The following is a 21,540-nucleotide window of genomic DNA, read 5'->3' on the forward strand; positions in this document are numbered from 1 at the left end:
AGAGCGCACTAACCAAAACCTGGAGACCTCTTTGAGGTGTTTTGTTGCCAAAAACCAGGATGACTGGTCCTCGTTCTTGTCTCTAGCCGAATTTGCCTTGAATAACCGTAGACAGGAGTCTACTGATAAGTCTTAATTTTTTCACCCACAGTTTTGTACTTTTTCTGGGACTGGATCTTCTGGGATGCCAGAAGAGGAGAGATTCTCTTCCGCCTTGTCGTCTATCTGGCGGAAGATCCAAGTTAATTTGGAAAAGATGGGTGAAAGATAAAAACGGATGGCTGACAGGAGACGTATGACTGGTTCGGACCTGTGTGTGGGTGATTTGGTGTGGTTGTCCACTAAAAACATTAAGCTCAAGGTACCATCTTGGAAACTGGGTCCAAGATCTATTGGCCCTTACAAAATCTCTGCTGTGGTTAACCCGGTGGCGTTCCGTCTGGATCTTCTGCAGACCTGGAAGATCCATAATGTGTTTCACAGGTCCTTACTGAAGAAATATGTGGAACCATCTCCATTGCCACCTCCTCCTGTCCTGATGGATGGCAATTTAGAGTTTGAGATATCTAGGATTCTTGACTCACGTGTTCTTCGGGGTTCCCTCCAGTACCTAGTGCACTGGAAGGGATACGGTCCCGAGGAAAGAATGTGGATTCTGGCTTCTGATGTTAGTGCTAGCCACCTGGTGAGGGCCTTTCACAGGGCACACCCGGAGAAAGTTGGTCCGGGGTGTCCGGAGGTCACCCGTAGAAGGGGGGGGGAGTACTGTCACGCCTTGCCCTGTGAATGTGCAGAGATCTGCCAGGCTGGCTGCACATGTTTGACTTGTCTCTTTATTTTGGTTTGAGTTGAGCTGGATCCACCTTCCCTCAGGTGTACTGGGTTGATTGTTAGCGAGGCTATTTATTCCTCCTTCTACCAGTGGCATGTGCGGGTTATAGTTCATTCCTGTGGGCTTTGGATGTGTTGTGGATTGTCTGCTGCAGCTCAACTCAAGATAAGTCCTCTCTGTTTCTTCCCTTGTTGTCTTTTGTCTAGGCCTCTAGGGAGATGCTTGCTTCCTCCTGCTTGAGGAAGCAGGTGGCCTCTTCCCCTTTCCCTTCTGCTCAGGGTTGTCCTAGCGTATATAGACGTAGGCACGAGGGCATGTGCATATCCACCATAAGGGTATGCACATGTGCATAGCAGTATAGGGAAAGCTTCAGGGATCGCTAGGAGGGGACCCTTTCTCCCTAGCTTTTGGGCCTAGTCTATTGTTCTGTTTGTTTTCCCTGTGTTTGATTATTTCCCTGCTGATATACTTTCCGTGACACACAGCCATACACATTTTCATACATATTGGCTGTTTCAGTTATTGAGACTGGCCATACATCTTCAATGAAACTGAGTGATGGATGAAAGATTTTTCTGGAAATGCTCTTTGAGAGAAAGATCTTTCATCTAATGAATTGTCTTTCGTCTGTCTATCAGACAAAAATTTCCAACACAGCCTACTTCTTTTCAGGCATTGATGGTCTATCATTGGTCGGCTAAAACAATAGTTCATTGTTCAGTTCTTCACATGAAGAATGATCATTTTAGTTGAAATTGTTCATTATCATCAACTTTAGACTGATGTGTCTGGGTACCTTCACTGGGTTTAGAAGTAAGCAAGGAATGATCCTTCAAGCAAGGCGTATAATCTAATATTATTTCATAGTTTTCCCCTTATTTTTGGACTCTAAATCTTGTTATGTGTAAAGCATTATCATGAGAAAGCAGTATTCACAGCAAATTGCAGATATATATTTTTTTCACAGCAGGACATGGATGACCACCAGTAATAGTTTCCTTACAGAGCATGGTATCTATAGAGTACATTCACATCAGAGCAGCACCTTTCACAGTAAGCGGAGTGCCAGCGGTTCAGATGTATCCCAACATCAAACCATAGAAAATAAAAAAAAAGGCTGCAGCACATCCAGATGGTGAAAAAACTGTGTTGTCCTTTATTCACCCATATGTCAACATTTCAGTCCTCTTACTGGGACTGTTCTCAAGCCCAGTACGAGGACTGAAACATTGCTATATGTGTGAATAAAGGACAGCACATTTTTTCACCATCTGGATGTGCTGCAGCCTTTTTTCCCATATACAGTACAGACCAAAAGTTTGGACACACCTTCTCATTCAAAGAGTTTTCTTTATTTTCATGACTATGAAAATTGTAGATTCACACTGAAGGCATCAAAACTATGAATCAACACATGTGGAATTATATACATAACAAACAAGTGTGAAACAACTGAAAATATGTCATATTCTAGGTTCTTCAAAGTAGCCACCTTTTGCTTTGATTACTTCTTTGCACACTCTTGGCATTCTCTTGATGAGCTTCAAGAGGTAGTCCCCTGAAATGTTTTTCACTTCACAGGTGTGCCCTGTCAGGTTTAATAAGTGGGATTTCTTGCCTTATAAATGGGGTTGGGACCATCAGTGGCGTTGAGGACAAGTCAGGTGGATACACAGCTGATAGTCCTACTGAATAGACTGTTAGAATTTGTATTATGCCAAGAAAAAAGCAGCTAAGTAAAGAAAAACCATTTCAGGGGACTACCTCTTGAAGCTCATCAAGAGAATGCCAAGAGTGTGCAAAGCAGTAATCAAAGCAAAAGGTGGCTACTTTCAAGAACCTAGAATATGACATATTTTCAGTTGTTTCACACTTGTTTGTTATGTATGTAATTCCACATGTGTTAATTCATAGTTTTGATGCCTTCATAGTCATGAAAATAAATAAAACTCTTTGAATGAGGTGTGTCCAAACTTTTGGTCTGTACTGTATATATATATATATATATATATATATATATATATATATTTAAATTTTGCAGCTCTATTTTATAGTTATAAATTTGTATAATAATTTTTATCACAATTTGGGGTCTTATACCGTATATATAAAACAAGGTTTCATGTCTGATGATAATGTGAGTGTCCCAGTCATTTATTCTCTATACTTTCCCTCTGCACAAATAGCCCCACAAAACTACCAATTCTGCCTGCAGAGAGCAGCAGTAGCTGGCACAAATCATAAACGATAGTCTAGTAATACACTGCAAGTTTTCTAATATATATTCTATATGATTATTTAGTTGTACATTGATTACAGCTTTTTGCTTACTTACCTGTAAAAGAAAATGGAAGTGTAGATTCAATAAAGGTTTTCAACTTACCGTCCTGCTGTCTTATTTTGATGATACATCTCCCAGGTGTAACACAAAATTAATATGTAGCAGGCTACTATTAGTGGTAAGGGAAAGAAGAATGTTGTGATTGTCAAGTACAGCGTGTACCTGAAAATGATAAAAACACAAAATGGTATTAATTTCTGTTGCACATAAAAGTAAATCTCCATATTGGAGCTGCTTTAAATTTGATAAAATGTAATTCAATTATTAGGAGTATTGTAAAGGTGGCAATATACATTAGATATTTGTCAGCCATCGAGTGTGCATGCTTATTACAGTAGAAAAACAGCAATAAGCAAGTGCCACACACCATTTGCAGTTGCTTTTCGCCTGCTAAAACAAAAGACCAGGAATGTTGAAATCCAACATGTGCAATCTCTTTTAAATGTCATTTCCACTATCGGGGGAAAAGTCAGCAGTTCCACATGCTCATGAGATTGATTAGGCTGACTTTTCTTTCTTGTGTATGGTCAGCTATAAATCAAACTCAAGCAGACCATAACAGAAGTTATCAAATTAAATCCTTGGTGGCAAGTATCAGATTGGTGGGGGTCAGTTGTTTTGGGCAACTGCCAGTACTAGAAACTATACAGGGGAAGAAAGGCTCCATCCACTCTCTAGTTTGTGGTACCAATGTACTGTAGTTCAGTTCCCATTTACTTGAATGTTGGCTGCAGGGGCGTTGCTAGAGTCTCAAAAGATCTGGGGCCCAAGCACCAATGCATATGGCCCAATTCTCTAAGTTGAACAACTGCATCCCCCCCCCCCCAGCAAACACTAGCACTGAAGACATTTTACTGTACTTGCCTTACAGAAGCACATACCTCTCACATCCAGGGCCTCTCAGGTGACGTCTCCTCTGATTTAGATCTTCTCTGTCATCATCTTTTCCATTCGGGCTGGACAACTTCTCTTAGACGCCTCGTCTCTGCAGAGTGTGACACACGAACATTTTAGCTTCCTTACTTTTCTGTACCCCCAAATACTATCCTGAAGAAAAATGAGTGCCCCCCATAGTAACAGTACTACTCATAGTCCCACCAATAGTAATTCCCTTCTAGAATGCGCTCATTAGTAATACTGCCCCCTACTGGACCCAACTTTGATAATGCTCCACAAGAGTGCCCTCATTAGTAATACTGCCCCCTACAGTGCCCCCAACCATGAGAACACTCCCTGAAAGAGTGCCTACATTATTAGAAGAGCCCTCCAGTATTAATAATACCCTCACAGAGCCCCCAGTAGAAATAAGGCCCACCCTATTGTCCCCCCAGTGGTAATAAAACTCTCTACAGACCCCTCAGTAGTAATAAGGACCCCCATAGTGCTCTTAGTAGAAATAAGGTGGATCTATAAGTCCCTTCTATAGAGCCCCCAGTAGTAATAAGAATGCCTTATGTCCCCTGGATTTAAAATGCCCCAACAGGGGGGGCGGAGCTAGCGCCGGACGGAGATGGTCGCATAGTTCCCTGCGCTCCCAGGAGGTTCGTTTATAACATCAGCCTACAGTAGCACATTTGGGCGAGAATGGTGAAAATTGGCAACCAGAAGCAACCAGATTTATTTAACCAATCATTAGTAACAGGAGTCGTCCCGGAAGATTGGAAATCGGCAAATGTCGTGCCCATTCACAAGAAAGGTAGTAGGGAGGAATCGAGCAACTATAGACCAGTGAGTCTGACATCAATAGTAGGCAAATTAATGGAAACCCTATTAAAGGATAGGATTGTGGAACATCTAAAATCCCATGGATTGCAAGATGAAAAACAACATGGGTTTACTTCAGGGAGATCATGTCAAACAAATCTTATAGATTTTTTTGACTGGGTGAATAAAATAATAGACGGTGGAGGTGCAGTAGACATCGCATATCTAGATTTTAGTAAGGCTTTTGACACTGTCCCACATAGAAGACTTATCAATAAACTGCAGTCATTGAGCATGGACTCCCATATTGTTGAGTGGATTAGGCAGTGGCTGAGTGACAGACAACAGAGGGTTGTAGTCAATGGAGAACATTCAAAACAAGGTAATGTTACCAGTGGGGTTCCACAGGGATCTGTACTGGGACCGATTTTGTTTAATATCTTCATAAGTGATATTGCAAAAGGCCTCGCTGGTAAGGTTTGTCTTTTTGCTGATGACACAAAGATATGTAACAGGGTTGATGTTCCTGGAGGGAAACGCCAAATGGAAAAGGATTTAGGAAAACTAGAAGAATGGTCAGAACTCTGGAAACTGAAATTTAATGTGGATAAGTGCAAGATAATGCACCTGGGGCGTAAAAACCCAAGGGCAGAATATAGAATATTTGACACAGTCCTGACCTCAGTATCTGAGGAAAGGGATTTAGGAGTAATTATTTCAGAAGACTTAAAGGTGGGAAGACAATGTAATAGAGCAGCACGAAATGCCAGCAGAATGCTTGGATGTATAGGGAGAGGTATAAGCAGTAGAAAGAGTGAAGTGCTTATGCCGCTGTACAGAACACTGGTGAGACCTCACTTGGAGTATTGTGTGCAGTACTGGAGGCCATATCTCCAGAAGGATATAGATACTCTAGAGAGAGTTCAGAGAAGAGCTACTAAACTAGTACATGGATTGCAGGATAAAACTTACCAGGAAAGGTTAAAGGACCTTAATATGTATAGCTTGGAAGAAAGAAGAGACAGAGGGGATATGATAGAAACTTTTAAATACATAAAGGGAATCAACTCGGTAAAGGAAGAGAGCATATTTAAAAGAAGAAAAACTACCACAAGAGGACACAGTTTTAAATTAGAGGGGCAAAGGTTTAAAAGTAATATAAGGAAGTATTACTTTACTGAGAGAGTAGTGGATGCATGGAATAGCCTTCCTGCAGAAGTGGTAGCTGCAAATACAGTGAAGGGGTTTAAGCATGCATGGGATAGGCATAAGGCCATCCTTCATATAAGATAGGGCCGGGGGCTATCCATAGTATTCAGTATATTGGGCAGACTAGATGGGCCAAATGGTTCTTATCTGCCGACACATTCTATGTTTCTATGTTTCTATGTTAAGGTGATCACCCCACCAACCTCAAGGGACAGATTCCGCCTGGAGATATGGAGAAATTCCTCAAGAAAGCGGCCGCAACGGTTGCTGCGAGAGAAACTAAGATGGCGCCGACACCACAGCATAAAGCGCCGAAGCGGGCTCCTACCCTCTCGGAAGATGAAAGTGACACAGAGGACACCCAGGTCAGTTCTGACCTACCCCTTACTAGAAAATATCTAGATCGTGCCCTGAGTAGGGTCATGGAACCCATCCTCACTGAAATTTCAGCCTTTAGACAAGAGGTACGGCACATAGGGGACAGGGTAGAGACCCTGGAGCTACATCAAACGGCTTCCCTGAATCACCACACAGCAGTATCTGATGCTTTGCGCCGCTGTTCAAATTACCTAAATGAGATGCATAACACTATTGAAGACCAAGAAAACAGAGGGCGCAGGAACAATTTAAGGTTCCGTGGGATTTCAGAAGCGGTACTACCTGGAGATATTCCGGCGGCTGTCCTAGCTATCTGCAGCTCACTACTAGGCCCTGATTTCCCGCAAGATGTGGTCATAGAACGGGCTCACAGGGCCCTTCGTCCGAAACCCAAGCCCTCCGACCCACCTAGGGACGTCATCTGTAAGTTCTTAAACTTCCCAGTAAAATCCGCCATCTTGGAAGCTGCCCGTAATAATGCTGGCCTGACTTATGAAGACTCCAAGCTGGAAATTTATCAAGATTTAGCGCCCTCTACTCTGAAAAAGCGCAGGGCGCTCAAACCCCTGACCGATTGGCTCCGGTCCAACAAGGTACCTTACCGTTGGTCCTATCCTTTTGGACTTGCGTTCTCCTTTGCTGGGAAAAAAGTCTTTATCACGTCCTTCACAGATCTGCAAGCCACCTATGATCTCTTGAAAGTGGATTCTATGCCGATTGAGAATTGGGAAATTTTTCAGGACTTACGTGATCTCCCGGACCTTCCTAAAATGGTTCCATTTGAAGTCCTACGTACCCCGAAGTCCTCCAGATCTAAGAAAAGAAGCCTACAGCTTACTCCTAGAAGCCTCTCCCAGGAACATTAAGTAAAGCCACAGGAATCCCTGTCCTTATGCTGGCGCAAATACTTAACCTTTTGTCCTGAGCAGGTCTATTAATGTCAGGTTGATAATTTGGCTTAATGTTAGATATGTTGTCAATGTTGGCATATTGGTTAGACCGCTCAGGCAGACTCATTCTCCCTGATAATCCATTGGCCTCATCTGAGGTGTTATTCGACCTCCTTCTCGGTCACTAGACCAATTTTCCCCCACATGTATACAGCATACTCAAATATGCTGACTTATTCCTTGTTTGTATTCCTATGTTCTGTTTTATGTTTTTACCCTGTTCTTTCTTCAAGGTATGTGACACTCAAATTGGCTACACGCGATCCTTGCTACATCCTGACCCAGCTTGCTCGCCTAAAGACAAGATCACACACTACCCATTCCCTCTCTTGGAGGAGACATCTCTGGCTTAGAGGTAATTCCACTTACACCTCACCAAATGGCTGACTTACACATTGCTTCTTACAATGTTAAAGGCTTTCATTCCCCTTCCAAAAGGAGCCAAGTCTTTACCATTCTAAGAAAAGCCAAAGTTGAAGTGGTGTTCCTCCAGGAGACACATTACCCCAATATGCAGTTCTCCTATTACTCAGACTGGTTTCACTGTGGGGGCAACGTGTCCGCTTCATGTGGAGTCAGTATAGGATTTCATAGAAAGGTTCCATTTAAACTTATAGACCAAATACTTGACCCAGACGGAAGGTATATCTTGATTAAAGGTTCTATTGGCCAACAAATATACACCTTTGCAAATGTGTATGTTCCCAATTCCAACCAATCCTAATGGATAGCCAACATAGTTCCAATTTTTAACCCCTTTAAAGAGGGTATTGTGATATTGGGAGGTGATCTGAATGTTGCACTATTCCCGCAACTAGATGTTTCATCTCACAGATCGTCCCTACCTGGTAAATCCCTTAAATCCATCAGGAATAACCTCTGGAGTCTTCACCTGGTTGACTCCTGGCGCTCCCACTACCCTAATGCCCTTGACTACACCTTCTACTCTGCAGCCCACGCCACCTACCACAGGCTAGACTACCTTTTTATATCAAAAGAACACCTCCACCTGTGTAGCACAGCCTCGATAGGTTCTATACATCTGTCAGACCATTCCCCTATTTTTATCCAGATACTAGCTCCCTCAAAAAAAAACTCTTGTTTTAACTGGCGCTTGAATGAGACTTTACTGGGTTCCCAAGACTCAATAGACCGGATTTCTAAACATTTAGCAGACTACTTTTCCCTAAATAAAGGCTCAGACATTTCTATCAACACTCTCTGGGATGCTCACAAACCGGTCATCAGAGGCCACTTCATTAGCATTGGGTCTTACAAAAAGAAACTCCAAGAAAAAGCTATAGATGAAACCCTCAAAGAAATTCAGAGACTGGAATCCTGTCATAAATCTTCCGCCTCTGTCTCCCACTTAAAAGAATTATCAGAAAATAGAGCGAAACTGAAATCTCTTTTATCATCCAAAGCAGCCAAGTACTACATGAGCATTAAACATAAGTTCTTTGCTCATGGGGATAAGGCCACCAAATTTCTGATGAGCAGGATTAAGGGGAGAAGGTCCTCTAACTACGTCCATCAACTTTCTACACCTGATGGTAAACCGATTTTCTCCCTTTCTCAGATCACTGCACAATTTTGGACTTATTATAATAACCTTTATAATCTCCCCCCCTCCGAGACGCCTGAGAAAAGAACATCGGCTATAGGGAACTTCCTGGACTCTTCTAGGATACCATATCTTTCCCCCGATCAAAAACTAAAACTGGAAGCTCCTTTCACTATTACGGAACTTAAGAACGCCATTTCACAAATGCCGTCAGGAAAGAGCCCTGGCCCAGATGGGCTTCCCCTGTCATACTATAAAACCTTTCAGGAAATTCTCCTTCCCTACCTCCTAGAAGTCTGTAATCAATCTTTGTTAGGCCGCCCTTTATCCAGAGACATGACCATGGCACATATCTCCCTTATACCAAAAGAAGGGAAAGACCCCAAACAATGCTCTAATTATAGACCCATATCCCTCCTAAACATAGACCTCAAACTCCTGGCCAAAATGTTAGCCAATAGATTAACTATTCTTCTTCCCTCCCTTATACACGGGGACCAGGTTGGCTTTATCCGCACCAGAGAAGGCAAAGATAATACGGCCAGGGTAATTAATACCCTCTGCCACGCCAAAAGACATTCTTCCCCTTTGCTTCTCCTTAGTACGGATGCGGAGAAAGCGTTCGACAGGGTTAACTGGCAATACCTAAAATATACTCTGATGAGGTTTGGCCTTCCTGGTCCCTTTGTACAGGCAACTTTTGCCATGTATGAGCAGGCGTCAGCAAGGGTACAAATCAATGGAAACCTATCTGCTTCATTCCCAATAAGTAACGGAACTAGACAAGGCTGCCCCCTCTCACCCCTCCTTTTCATTCTAGCACTAGAACCCCTTCTTGCTAACATAAGACTTGACAGGGAGATTTCAGGTCTATGTTTGGGAGGTAGGGAACAGAAAGTTGCAGCATTTGCTGACCATGTCCTAATAATGACGATAAACCCCAAAGTCTCCCTCCCACGGATTCAAAGTCACCTTAATTGCTTTAGCCGAGCTTCAGACTTCAAAATAAACGGTAGCAAATCCCTGGTGCTTTGTATGGGAATTTCCAACTCCACAAAGAACCTGCTGATGGCAGATTCGCCATTTAACTGGTCCTCGACAACAATCACTTACCTGGGAGTCAAACTGAGTCCTAATATACATGACCTCTTTGCTCTTAACTATATCCCTCTTAGGAAGTCCATCTTCGAGGCCATTGACAACTTGGCAAAATCCAATCCAACCCTCTCTTGGTTTGGCCGCAAGAATCTTCTTGCCTCCTTAATCCTTCCTCGCCTCACCTACCTGCAACAGATATTACCAATCCCAGTCCCCAAACAATACTATGACCAAGTCTTTAAAAAATTCAGGACATTTATTTGGAACGGTAAGAGAGCGAGACTCTCATTCTCATTACTCACCAAGCCTAGACATGCGGGAGGGATCGGGCTGCCTAATCCTGAAATCTACGGTAAGGCTATCCTTCTAACCCGAGTGGTTGCTTGGTTGCACTCCTCACCGCCCTCCCTCTTAGTGGAATTGGAATTGGATATTTTACAAAAATCCCCTAGAGCACTACTACTAGGCTCTCAAATGGTTTTCCCAGGACAATTCTCTCATTATCCAATAATAAAAGCTACTCTAGAGGCTTGGAAATGGTTCTCTTCCTCACACTGCTCTATTCCATACCCCTCCCCCCTTCTGACGGTGAAGGATATAATTGGCACAGCCCCCGCGCCAATAAAATCTGCGACCTCCCAAACACTCAAGTCTTCATCTATATACATTAACACTCTGGCTCTTCCTTCGGGTGAATGGCTAGACCCTCAAGCAATAAACACTATTTTAAATCCGCACCCATGTGATATCTTTACCATTGCATACCTAAGAGCTTACTTGAAACAACATATTAATATAGGAGACTTATCACGACCCTTAGTCTGGCTCGAGTCAGTTATCTCTCTCCAATCTATGCCTAGGAAATTAATTTCACTGATTTATAGTAAATTACGCTTCCCGCCTATGCTTGCCAAGCCGTCATTTGTGAGTGGTTGGGAGAAAGACCTTAATATAGTTTTCCCATTTAATAGTCTACCCGGTCTCCTTAGCTATCCCCACAGTGCCTCACGTTGCGTTCGGATCCAGGAGAATAGCTATAAGATCCTTACCAGATGGTACAACACACCCGACAAAACATCACTTTACTCTGATTCTGCTTCGGATGCGTGCTGGAGGCACTGTGGGGAAAAAGGAACTTTCTTTCACATCTGGTGGACCTGTCCCAATATACACAGATGGTGGGTGGAGATCTTTGCTAGATCAAATAGGATTTGTGGGACCTCTATATCACCCTCTCCGCAACTAGCTCTCCTATCCCTTTCCCCTGAGGATCAGAGGGTGAAACCGCCATACATTTTTATGCAAATGTTAATGGCTGCCCGCCTTTTGCTTCCCAAACATTGGCTTCAATCTCAGGTTCTAACCATGGATGATTGGATCCAAAAAATGGACCAAATCCATAGGTTTGAAGAACTCTCTTCTTGGGAAATGCGATCCCACGACACATTCCTCAAAAAATGGTCCCCCTGGTCGAACTTCAGAAACCCACTCTAGAGAGATGAAACTCGGTCTTTTGTCCTTTGGCTCTCATCCCGCAGATCTCCTTTCCTGTAGATTCTTATTCTATTTGTGTGCCCTCGTCTCTTCCACAACATTGCCCTGCAGGTCTATGAGATGTCTATGTGATGTCTATGTGATGTCTTAAATTGTCTAGATTGTACACCTTGGATCTTAACTGCATCACCTGCTTAAGCGCAAAGTAATTTATTTCTCTACTATCTGTAACTGCTTAGGCCTGCGTGCCTATACCTTGATACTATGTAACCCCTTGTTTTTCTTGTTGAAAAAACTAATAAAAATTTAAATATAAAAAAAAATGCCCCAACAGTGCCCCCAGTAATTATATCGCCCCCCCCCCCCTGTTATAATGCTCGCTCTGAAGCGCCCCAAGTATTTATAATGCCGCCTGCAGTGCCCCCTATAGTTATATTTCTCAGTTTAGTTTCCATAGAAATTATAATTTCTCAGCACCTCCGCCATACAGTCCCGTGTAAATAACACTATTTCCCTCCCTCCGCCATAGAGTCCCATATAAATACAATCATACCATCTCTACAGCCCCCCTCCAATATACAGTCCCATGTAAATAACATCCCTCTCTATCTACAGCCCCCTCTAAAATACAGTCCCATGTAAATAACATCACACCATCTCTCCTTCCCCTTCCAATATACAGTCCCATGTAAATAACATCACCTCCTCAATATTCAGTCCCATATAAATAACATCACTCCCTCCCCAGACACCTTCAACATACAGTCCCATGTAAATAAAATCTCCCCCTCCCTAGCCACCTCCAACATGCAGTCCCATGTAAATAACATTACCCCTTAACATTCAATCCCATGTAAATAATGTCACTCCCTCCCACAGCTGCCTTCAACATGCAGTCCCATATTAATAACATTTACCCTCAACATACAGTCCCATGTATATAACATCACCCCAGCCACTTCGAAATTTAAGTCCCATGTAATTAACATCACTCCACCTCACTGTCCCATATCAATAACTTCCCTCCCTTCAGTCCTAACAGACAGTCCTAGTTAAATAACTACAACTCCCAACATTGCTCTGCCTCTCACACTGAGTAATCTTCACTTACCTCTCCTCATGTAGCAGACCTCACCTCAGCCTCTTCCCAGGGCTTCTCTTCACTGCTGAGCCATCCTCTCCTGAACTGGTCACATGATGGTGACATCATCCCAGGTCCTTTTCAGCTACTGCATTTAGAACTGATCACATGACCTGTGATGTCATCACAGGTCCTTCAGCTCTTGCAGTGCATTAGATTCAAATGTATTGTTGTCCTGAGGACGGCAATACAGTTATATCTAACAGGCAGGCAGTACATTCGGGGACTGGAACAAAACATCAGGGGCCCAGGCCCCGAATGTTTTGACCTAGCAACGCCCCTGGTTGGCTGTAATGCAGTAGCATGGCAAGGCTTATACACAGTGGACTGAAACTTGTGCTCCTGGCTCCATCCAGTGGATAGCTTCCAACAACGGTGGCTGCCCAAAACCTCTAACCATTGTGTGTGCGGGATGCCGGATCCCTTCTGATATGATATTGATGACCTATCCTGAGGATAGACCACCAGTATCTAAGTTAAAAAAAAAAAAATGTAAAAATTCTTATTAACTAGAAAAATCCCTACACCTAGATATAAAACTACAGTCACACAAATAATGCTCAATTACACTATTGTTCTTTTAATTGTAAGTACATATGCGCATACTTTAGTTTTTTTTTTTTGTACTTGTCACATTGGGCTACTTTCACATTTGCGGCAGAGTGGTCCGGTAAGCAGTTCCTGCCGGATCCAGCAAAACGTATGCCAACTGATGGCATTTGTAAGACTGATCAGGATCCTGATCAGTCTGAAAAATGCCTGATCCGTCTTACAAATGCATTGAAATGCCAGATGCGTCTTTCCGGTGTCATCTGGAAAAACGGATGCAGTATTTATTTTTTTCACCTTTTTTTCAGTCTGCGCATGCGCAGACCGGAAGGACGGATCTGGCATTCCGGTATTTGCCACTAATACACTCCTATGGAAAAAAAATGCCAGATCCGGGATTCAGGCAAGTGTTTAGTTTTTTTGGCCGGAGAAAAAACCGTAGCATGCAACTGAAGACATCCTGATGCATCCTGAACGGATTGCTCTCCAATCAGAATGCATGGAGATAAAACTGATCAGTTCTTTTCCGGTATAGAGCCCCTAGGACAGAACTCTATGAGGGAAAAGAAAATCTCTAGTGTGAAAGTACCCTTAGGGCTGTTTCACATGAGCGAGTCCATTGCGGGAATCACGCTCCGTGTGTGAGTGTGATCCTCCGCTCTGGACTTGCAGGAGAGCGCGGCATTATCATGATTTATAATGCTATGTGTCTCTGCTTGACCTTATTTCTACAGAATCATACTGACAGCTTTATGTCACTAGGATTCTGTGGAAAAAAGGCCATGCAGAGACACATAGCATTATAAATCATGATAATGCTGTGCGCTCCTGCAAGTCCAGAGCAGAGGATCACACTCACACCCGGAGCGTGATTCCCTCAATGGACTCGCTCGTGTGAAACAGCCCTTACAATGTTAGGCTACATGCACACGACCTTGCCGTTTTTTTTTGGTCCGCAAACCGCAGATCCACAAAAAACGGAAGCTGCCCGTGTGCCTTCCGCAATTTGCAGAACGGAACTGGCGGCCCATTGTAGACATGCCTATTCTTGTCCGCAAAACGGACAAGAATAGGACATGCTATATTTTTTTTGCGGGGCCACAAATGGGTCCGCACCCGAGCCGCAAAAACTGTGGCTCGGATGCGGACCCGAAAAACGGTTGTGTGCATGAGGCCTTATACATATACAACTACATAATATCAATAATGCATAACAGCTGTACCTGTAATACTTTGTATCTGTACCATAATACTTTGTATTAATACCAGTGAATGTATTAAAATGTAAAGTTTGGGGAATTTATTCTTTCTAAACTTTTCCATTTGTGAACAAGGGAAAAAATGTCTAATGTTTAATCGAATCAGAATTGTATTTCCTCGAAGTGATGATTAATAAAACTGAATGCTTTCATTTGGTTATTCTATTCACTAGAAATACAACAGATATCATAAATTCTAAACTAAACTATTTTATTTTATTGCAGTCATAACTGTCTCATTATAAAACAAATGTGCTAATTTAGTTATTCGCTAATTACTCATTACCAAGATGTGTAGCAGAAGTTGTGTTTGCTCAAGGTTAAGGCCTCATGCACTCGGCCATGGCCTTATTGCGGCCTGCAAACAGCAGGTCCGCAATACACAGGCACCGGCCGTGTTTCCCCCACACCACGGATACGCACCCATTTACTTGAATGGGTCCGCAATCCAGAAGGCTGGTGCGGAACGGAGGCACGGAACCACAAGAAATTTTCTTACATCAGCAAATAACATTTATCATGAAGACAACGTAAATACAAGGCACTTACTAATGTATTGTGATTGCCTATATTGCCTCCTTTGCTAGCTCAATTAATTTTTTCATCTCATTATGCACTGCTCGTTTCCAGGGGTTATGGCCAATGCTGCAGCATAGATACGAGGACAGGATCTGCTGCGCATGTGTGCCTATGCACGATCGTACGGTTCCGGCCACCAGAGAGGCTGGTACTTTTTCCTATAGAGTGCAAGTGCAGTAACCGCTACTTACATTAGTAAGTGCATTATATTAAAGGGGTTGTCTCATCATGGACAATGGGGGATATCACTAAGATATGCCCCCATTGTCTTATAGGTGCGAGTCCCACCGCTGGGACCCACACCTATATCGAGAATGGAGCCCTGCAAGTGAAGGAGGACACACTGCGCATACGCAGCCACCCTCCATTCTTTTTCTATGGGGCCGGCAAAAATAGCTTGGCTATTTCTATGGGGCTGGCTCGGCTATTTCCGTTGACCCCATAGAAATGAATGGGAGTGGGGGTCGTGTATGCTCGGTAAGCTCCCATTCACATCTATGGGGAGTCGACTTGGTGATGGCCGGACCGGAGTCCTCCAGCCACCACCTTGCGGGGCTCCGTTTTCAATATAGGTGCGTTTCCCAGCGGTGAGACCTGCACCTATAAGACAATGGGGGCATATTCTAGCGATATGCCCCCATTGTCCATGATGAGACAACCCCTTTAAGTTTATCTACATAATAAATTACATTTTTTGGTGAGAATACCCCATTAGAGAAAAGTCATGAAAGTAATAGCTCAGTTAAGAGAAAACATGTTAAGGTACTACTTAAAAAATTATAGTCTTATTTACAACACAGTTGCTGATTTAATGTTCTCAAACTTACCAGAGAACATCACTTGGTGTTGTAAGATCAAACGCACAACTTTCCAACCCATCTTTGAACTGAATAACCTTGGAATAGACCCAGACAGGAAACACAACTACAAAAGATGCTGCCCACAGAAGTATGTTAACACGGATCGTTTTTGAAATTGTCCTCAAACTTGTAAGACGAAAAGGTTGGACAAGAGCCATATATCTGTAACATAAAATGATGATATATAATGATAAAACATATGCCATTCTACATAATATAATGCACCAATAGTTGTATACTTTTCAGATGCAATTAAAACAACACATATATGTATATTAGTACATGTCATTGAAATCTAGTACATGTCATTGAAATGAGGCTCAAGTGAGCTGAAATCCACTTGTAAGAGGGGCAGAAACTGCTCCTTTAAGCATCAGATCTATTTAGTTCATAGTTAGGAGGCTTCTGTATTCAATTTATGCTGCTGAGAGCTCTATCTCTATTGATAGGATAGATGGTAGATTCATCCATGTGTGCTTAGAGAACTTAGTTCAGTGACTGCAAAGCTAAATGTAAAGATTTCCTATGCACAGATAAATTACAAAAGTTAAGATTTCCCCAAATATATTTTTTGTAGTACTATTAACATCTATCTGAAATACATTTTATATATATATAAAGGAGTGCCAATATAATTTAAGATAAAGGACATCTCAAGAACAATCTTTGAATTCATATTAGAAAAATCATTTGATTTATACACATTCTTTTAGAGTATTCTGAGAATATTCTTAGAAATTCTTAGAATATTCTTAGAAACCCTTGAACCTTTTCATACTTTCCAACATTTGAAAATGGGAAAAAGTTAACTTTCCCATTGCACTAAAAAGTAATACCATGGGCAACAACAAAAAATAAAAGCAGCCTGGGGGTGCACATAATAGCATTTGTGAGATTAAGTCTTTGCTTTGTGAGGTTAAGTTAAATTTATGAAATGGCTCACAGTCATAATATATTTGGAGCATGTGCAATGTGATGTTATACACCAATGTCTGTAAAAAGGGTTGGCTGACATGGAGTTTTTTGCAACTTTTACAAATGTTGCAATTAGTAAATGTGTTTTCTAACATTTCTAAAATCAAAACAAGTCTTCAAACATAAACCCATTTGAAAAATGGCAAATAAGGCACTAGTGGGTAAATGTCACAGAATTTTGCAAAAACTTGCAAAAATTCATGCAACAAAATACCACCAAAAACAGAATGAAATAGAATGATAAGGATATGCCCACACAATTGTATTGAAGGTGCCACATGGCCATTAACAGGCAGCTGCAGCCGAATTTGCCATGCAATTCTCAACTGCAGCTGGCCACACCTAGATCAGTTAGCTCACAACCACATGCCGTGTGGTTGTGATCTAAACAGGATCCAGAGGAAGCGTGGGGAAATGTACGTTGGGGTTTGTTTTGCCCCCCTAGCTGCTGGTCCGTATACCATAAGTGTCCTTGTGCCATGTATGTATTATTTTTGGAAATATGCCTAGTGTCTTTTAGTTTAGATCCTGTTTGGACTTTATGTGGTGATGTAGCATTCAGTGCCCCCTTAATTGTATATATAGATTTATAATACGGTAGCATATTGGTGAATGTACTATAACACCACATGATTGGACAAGGCATTGTTTTTGGCAAGGATATATTATTATTGGGCAATGCAAGGTGATTTAAGGACTCGGGGGTATCACTCTCTCAGCATTTTTCTGCATCAATTTTACTATTGTTGATATTTGTGTGTAATATGTCTTTATATGAGACACAATAAAGATGTTTTCTGTATTGTGTCTGTGATTCGGTTTTGTATATATGTTTCCACACATAGTCATTTGTTATATGGTAATTTTTGTTCGGTTTGCTAGTTCTCCAAGATGTTTTGAACAAAATCCTTGCCAAGTTCCTTCAGAAACTGTGTGCAACTGTACGTAGAATAACTGATGCAATTGAAGGCAAATGGTGATCACATCAAACATTGTTTTGATTTAGATTTTAATTTAAAATATAATATTAACACTGTTTTTGAAAGCATTCTTAGTTTGCATCGTTTTCCATGATGCTTGTTTGAAACTATAATGGAGAACAATATACAGGGTGGGCCATTTATATGGATACACCTTAATAAAATGGGAATGGTTGGTGATATTAACTCCCTGTTTGTGGCACATTAGTATATGTGAGGGGGAAACTTTTCAAGATGGGTGGTGACCATGGTGGCCATTTTGAAGTCGGCCATTTTGAATCCAACTTTTGTTTTTTCAATAGGAAGAGGGTCATGTGACACATCAAACTTATTGTGAATTTCACAAGAAAAACAATGGTGTGCTTGGTTTTAACGTAACTTTATTCTTTCATAAGTTTTTTACAAGTTTATGACCACTTATAAAATGTGTTCAATGTGCTGCCCATTGTGTTGGATTGTCAATGCAACCCTCTTCTCCCACTCTTCACACACTGATAGCAACACCGCAGGAGAAATGCTAGCACAGGCCTCCAGTATCCGTAGCTTCAGGTGCTGCACATCTCGTATCTTCACAGCATAGACAATTGCCTTCAGATGACCCCAAAGATAAAAGTCTAAGAGGGTCACTAAATAAGCGAAATTGCTACATGATGATGTGTTTCCCTCTTTATGCACTGAAGCTGGCACGTTCCCTGAGTTTTTCCAGCAAGATGGTGTACCACCACATTATGGGTGTCAGGTCCGAGCATTCCTAGATGAACAGTTTCCTGGAAAGTGGATTGGTCGTCGTGGGCCAGTTGAATGACCTCCAAGGTCTCCCGATCTGACCCCCTTAGACTTTTATCTTTGGGGTCATCTGAAGGCAATTATCTATCCTGTGAAGATACGAGATGTGCAGCACCTCAAACTACGGATACTGGAATCCTGTGCTAGCATTTCTCCTGCGGTGTTGCTATCAGTGTGTGAAGAGTGGGAGAAGAGGGTTGCATTGACAATCCAACACAATGGGCAGCACATTGAACACATTTTATAAGTGGTCAGAAATTTGTAAATAACTCATGAAAGAATAAAGTTACGTTAAAAGCAAGCACACCATTGTTTTTCTTGTGAAATTCACAATAAGTTTGATGTGTCACATGACCCTCTTCCTTTCGAAAAAACAAAAGTTGGATTCAAAATGGCCGACTTCAAAATGGCCGCCATGGTCACCACCCATCTTGAAACGTTTCCCCCCCCCCCACATATACTAATGTGCCACAAACAGAAAGTTAATATCACCAACCATTCCCATTTTATTAAGGTGTATCCATATAAATGGCCCACCCTGTATTATGCACAATAGTCTGTGATCAACTGTTTTCACGTTTAATTATTTTTAAATGGTCAGGTCCAGTACTCTATAACTCAATACTCTATAACTGAATTTTTAAAATTGAAATATAAATATTTTTATTAAAAAAGGGCAATTGGACAGAGTCCACTACAGTTTATGGTTAGTAAGTATAATGCATTGCTCACCAATATGTCAGGCACACTAATCTGTGATCAACTGAATTAAAAAAAAATACACTCTGAAATGTATTGTGTTTTTCTTTTTCCTCCTTTCACTATCAGCACCAGGATTAATATTGAAAAAGATATGTTGTGATTGTGAATTATGCGATTAAGATTGGGACGTTAGAATGATTCACATTGCTAATAAATTGAGTATTGTTTTTTTTAAATGCTGCAGCTCTCAATACATTGGCTTCCAGGGTACCTGAGGCAGCCTAAGTTATACAATGCCACACTGACTCCTTACTAGAGTTGAGCGAACACCTGGATGTTCGGGTTCGACGAGTTCGGCCGAACTTTCGAAAAATGTTCGGGTTCGGGATCCGAACTCGACCCGAACTTCATCCCGAACCCGAACCCCATAGAAGTCAATGGGGACCCGAACTTTTGGGCACTAAAAAGGCTGTAAAACACACCCGGAAAGGGCTAGAGGGCTGCAAAAGGCAGCAAAATGTAGTTAAATCCCCTGCAAACAAATGTAGATAGGGAAATGATGAGTTAACATAAAATAAATAAAAATTAAACAATATTAATTGGAGTGAGGTCCCATAGCACAGAATCAGGCTTCAAGTCACCCACCAATGGAGAAGGTCACTTACTATTATTTTGACCACAGCACCCAGACAAAGGAGAGAGGTCCCACAGCAGAGAACCAGGCATCATATCACCCACCACAGGAGTAGGCCACCATTTAGTTACTTTGACCCCTACACCCAGACGGAGGAGAGAGGTTACACAGCAGAGAATCAGGCATTTAGATCACCCACCACAGGAGTAGGCCACCATTGAATCAGACCCCGGCAACCATGTCAGATGGCACAAGCATAAGCTTTATATCAATCAGCACAGGAGAAGGCGACTTTGACAGACTTTGACCCCTACACCCGGACGGAGGAGAGAGGTTTCAAAGCAGAGAATCAGGCATTTAGATCACCCACCACAGGAGTAGGCCCCAATTTAATGGGACCCCGGCAACCATGTCAGATGGCACAACCATCAGCTTCATATCAATCAGCACAGGAGAAGGCGACTTTGAAAGACTTTGACCCCTACACCCAGACGGAGGAGGGAGGTTTCACAGCAGAGAATCAGGCATTTAGATCACCCACCACAGGAGTAGGCCCCCATTGAATCAGACCCTGGCAACCATGTCAGATGGCACAACCATCAGCTTTATATCAATCAGCACAGGAGAAGGCGACTTTGAAAGACTTTGACCCCTACACCCAGATGGAGGAGAGAGGTTTCACAGCAGAGAATCAGGCATCATATCAACCACCACAGGAGAAGCCACCATTTAGTTACTTTGACCCCTGCACCCAGGAAGAGGAGAGAGGCACCACAGCACATATTCTGGCATCATATCAGCCACCACAGGAGAAGCCACCATTGAGTTACTTTGACCCCCGCACCCAGGAAGAGGAGAGAGGCACCACAGCACATATTCTGGCATCATATCAGCCACCACAGGAGAAGCCACCATTGAGTTACTTTGACCCCCGCACCCAGGAAGAGGAGAGAGGCACCACAGCACATATTCTGGCATCATATCAGCCACCACAGGAGAAGCCACCATTGAGTTACTTTGACCCCTGCAGCCAGGAAGAGGAGAGAGGCCCCACAGCACATATTCTGGCATCGTATCAGCCACCACAGGAGAAGCCACCATTTAGTTACTTTGACCCCTTCACCCAAACAGAGGAGAGAGGTTCCACATCAGAGAATCAGGCATCATATCAACCACCACAGGAGTAGGCCACAATTTAATGGGACCCCGGCAACCATGTCAGATGGCACAACCATCAGCTTCATATCAATCAGCACAGGAGAAGGCGACTTTGAAAGACTTTGACCCCTACACCCAGACGGAGGAGAGAGGTTTCACAGCAGAGAATCAGGCATTTAGATCACCCACCACAGGAGTAGGCCCCCATTGAATCAGACCCTGGCAACCATGTCAGATGGCACAACCATCAGCTTTATATCAATCAGCACAGGAGAAGCCACCATTGAGTTACTTTGACCCCTGCACCCAGGAAGAGGAGAGAGGCCCCACAGCACATATTCTGGCAT

The 21,540-nt window shown here is 42.5% G+C and overlaps 1 protein-coding gene across 1 annotated transcript in view; it reads right to left on the reverse strand.

Annotated features, from left to right (window-relative positions):
* Positions 1–21,540, reverse strand: part of MCHR2 (melanin concentrating hormone receptor 2) — a 346,069-nt gene that overhangs the window by 66,564 nt on the left and 257,965 nt on the right. Inside the window, exons 3-4 of the mRNA XM_040428802.1 lie at positions 15,926–16,120; positions 3,216–3,335 (exon numbers count right to left, since the gene is read on the reverse strand). Coding sequence (XP_040284736.1) covers positions 3,216–3,335; positions 15,926–16,120 — 315 coding nt within the window. The remainder of the gene's footprint in view (positions 1–3,215; positions 3,336–15,925; positions 16,121–21,540) is intronic.

The sequence above is a fragment of the Bufo bufo genome, chromosome 4 (genome assembly GCF_905171765.1).
Source record: "Bufo bufo chromosome 4, aBufBuf1.1, whole genome shotgun sequence".
Classification (NCBI taxonomy): Eukaryota; Metazoa; Chordata; class Amphibia; order Anura; family Bufonidae; genus Bufo; species Bufo bufo.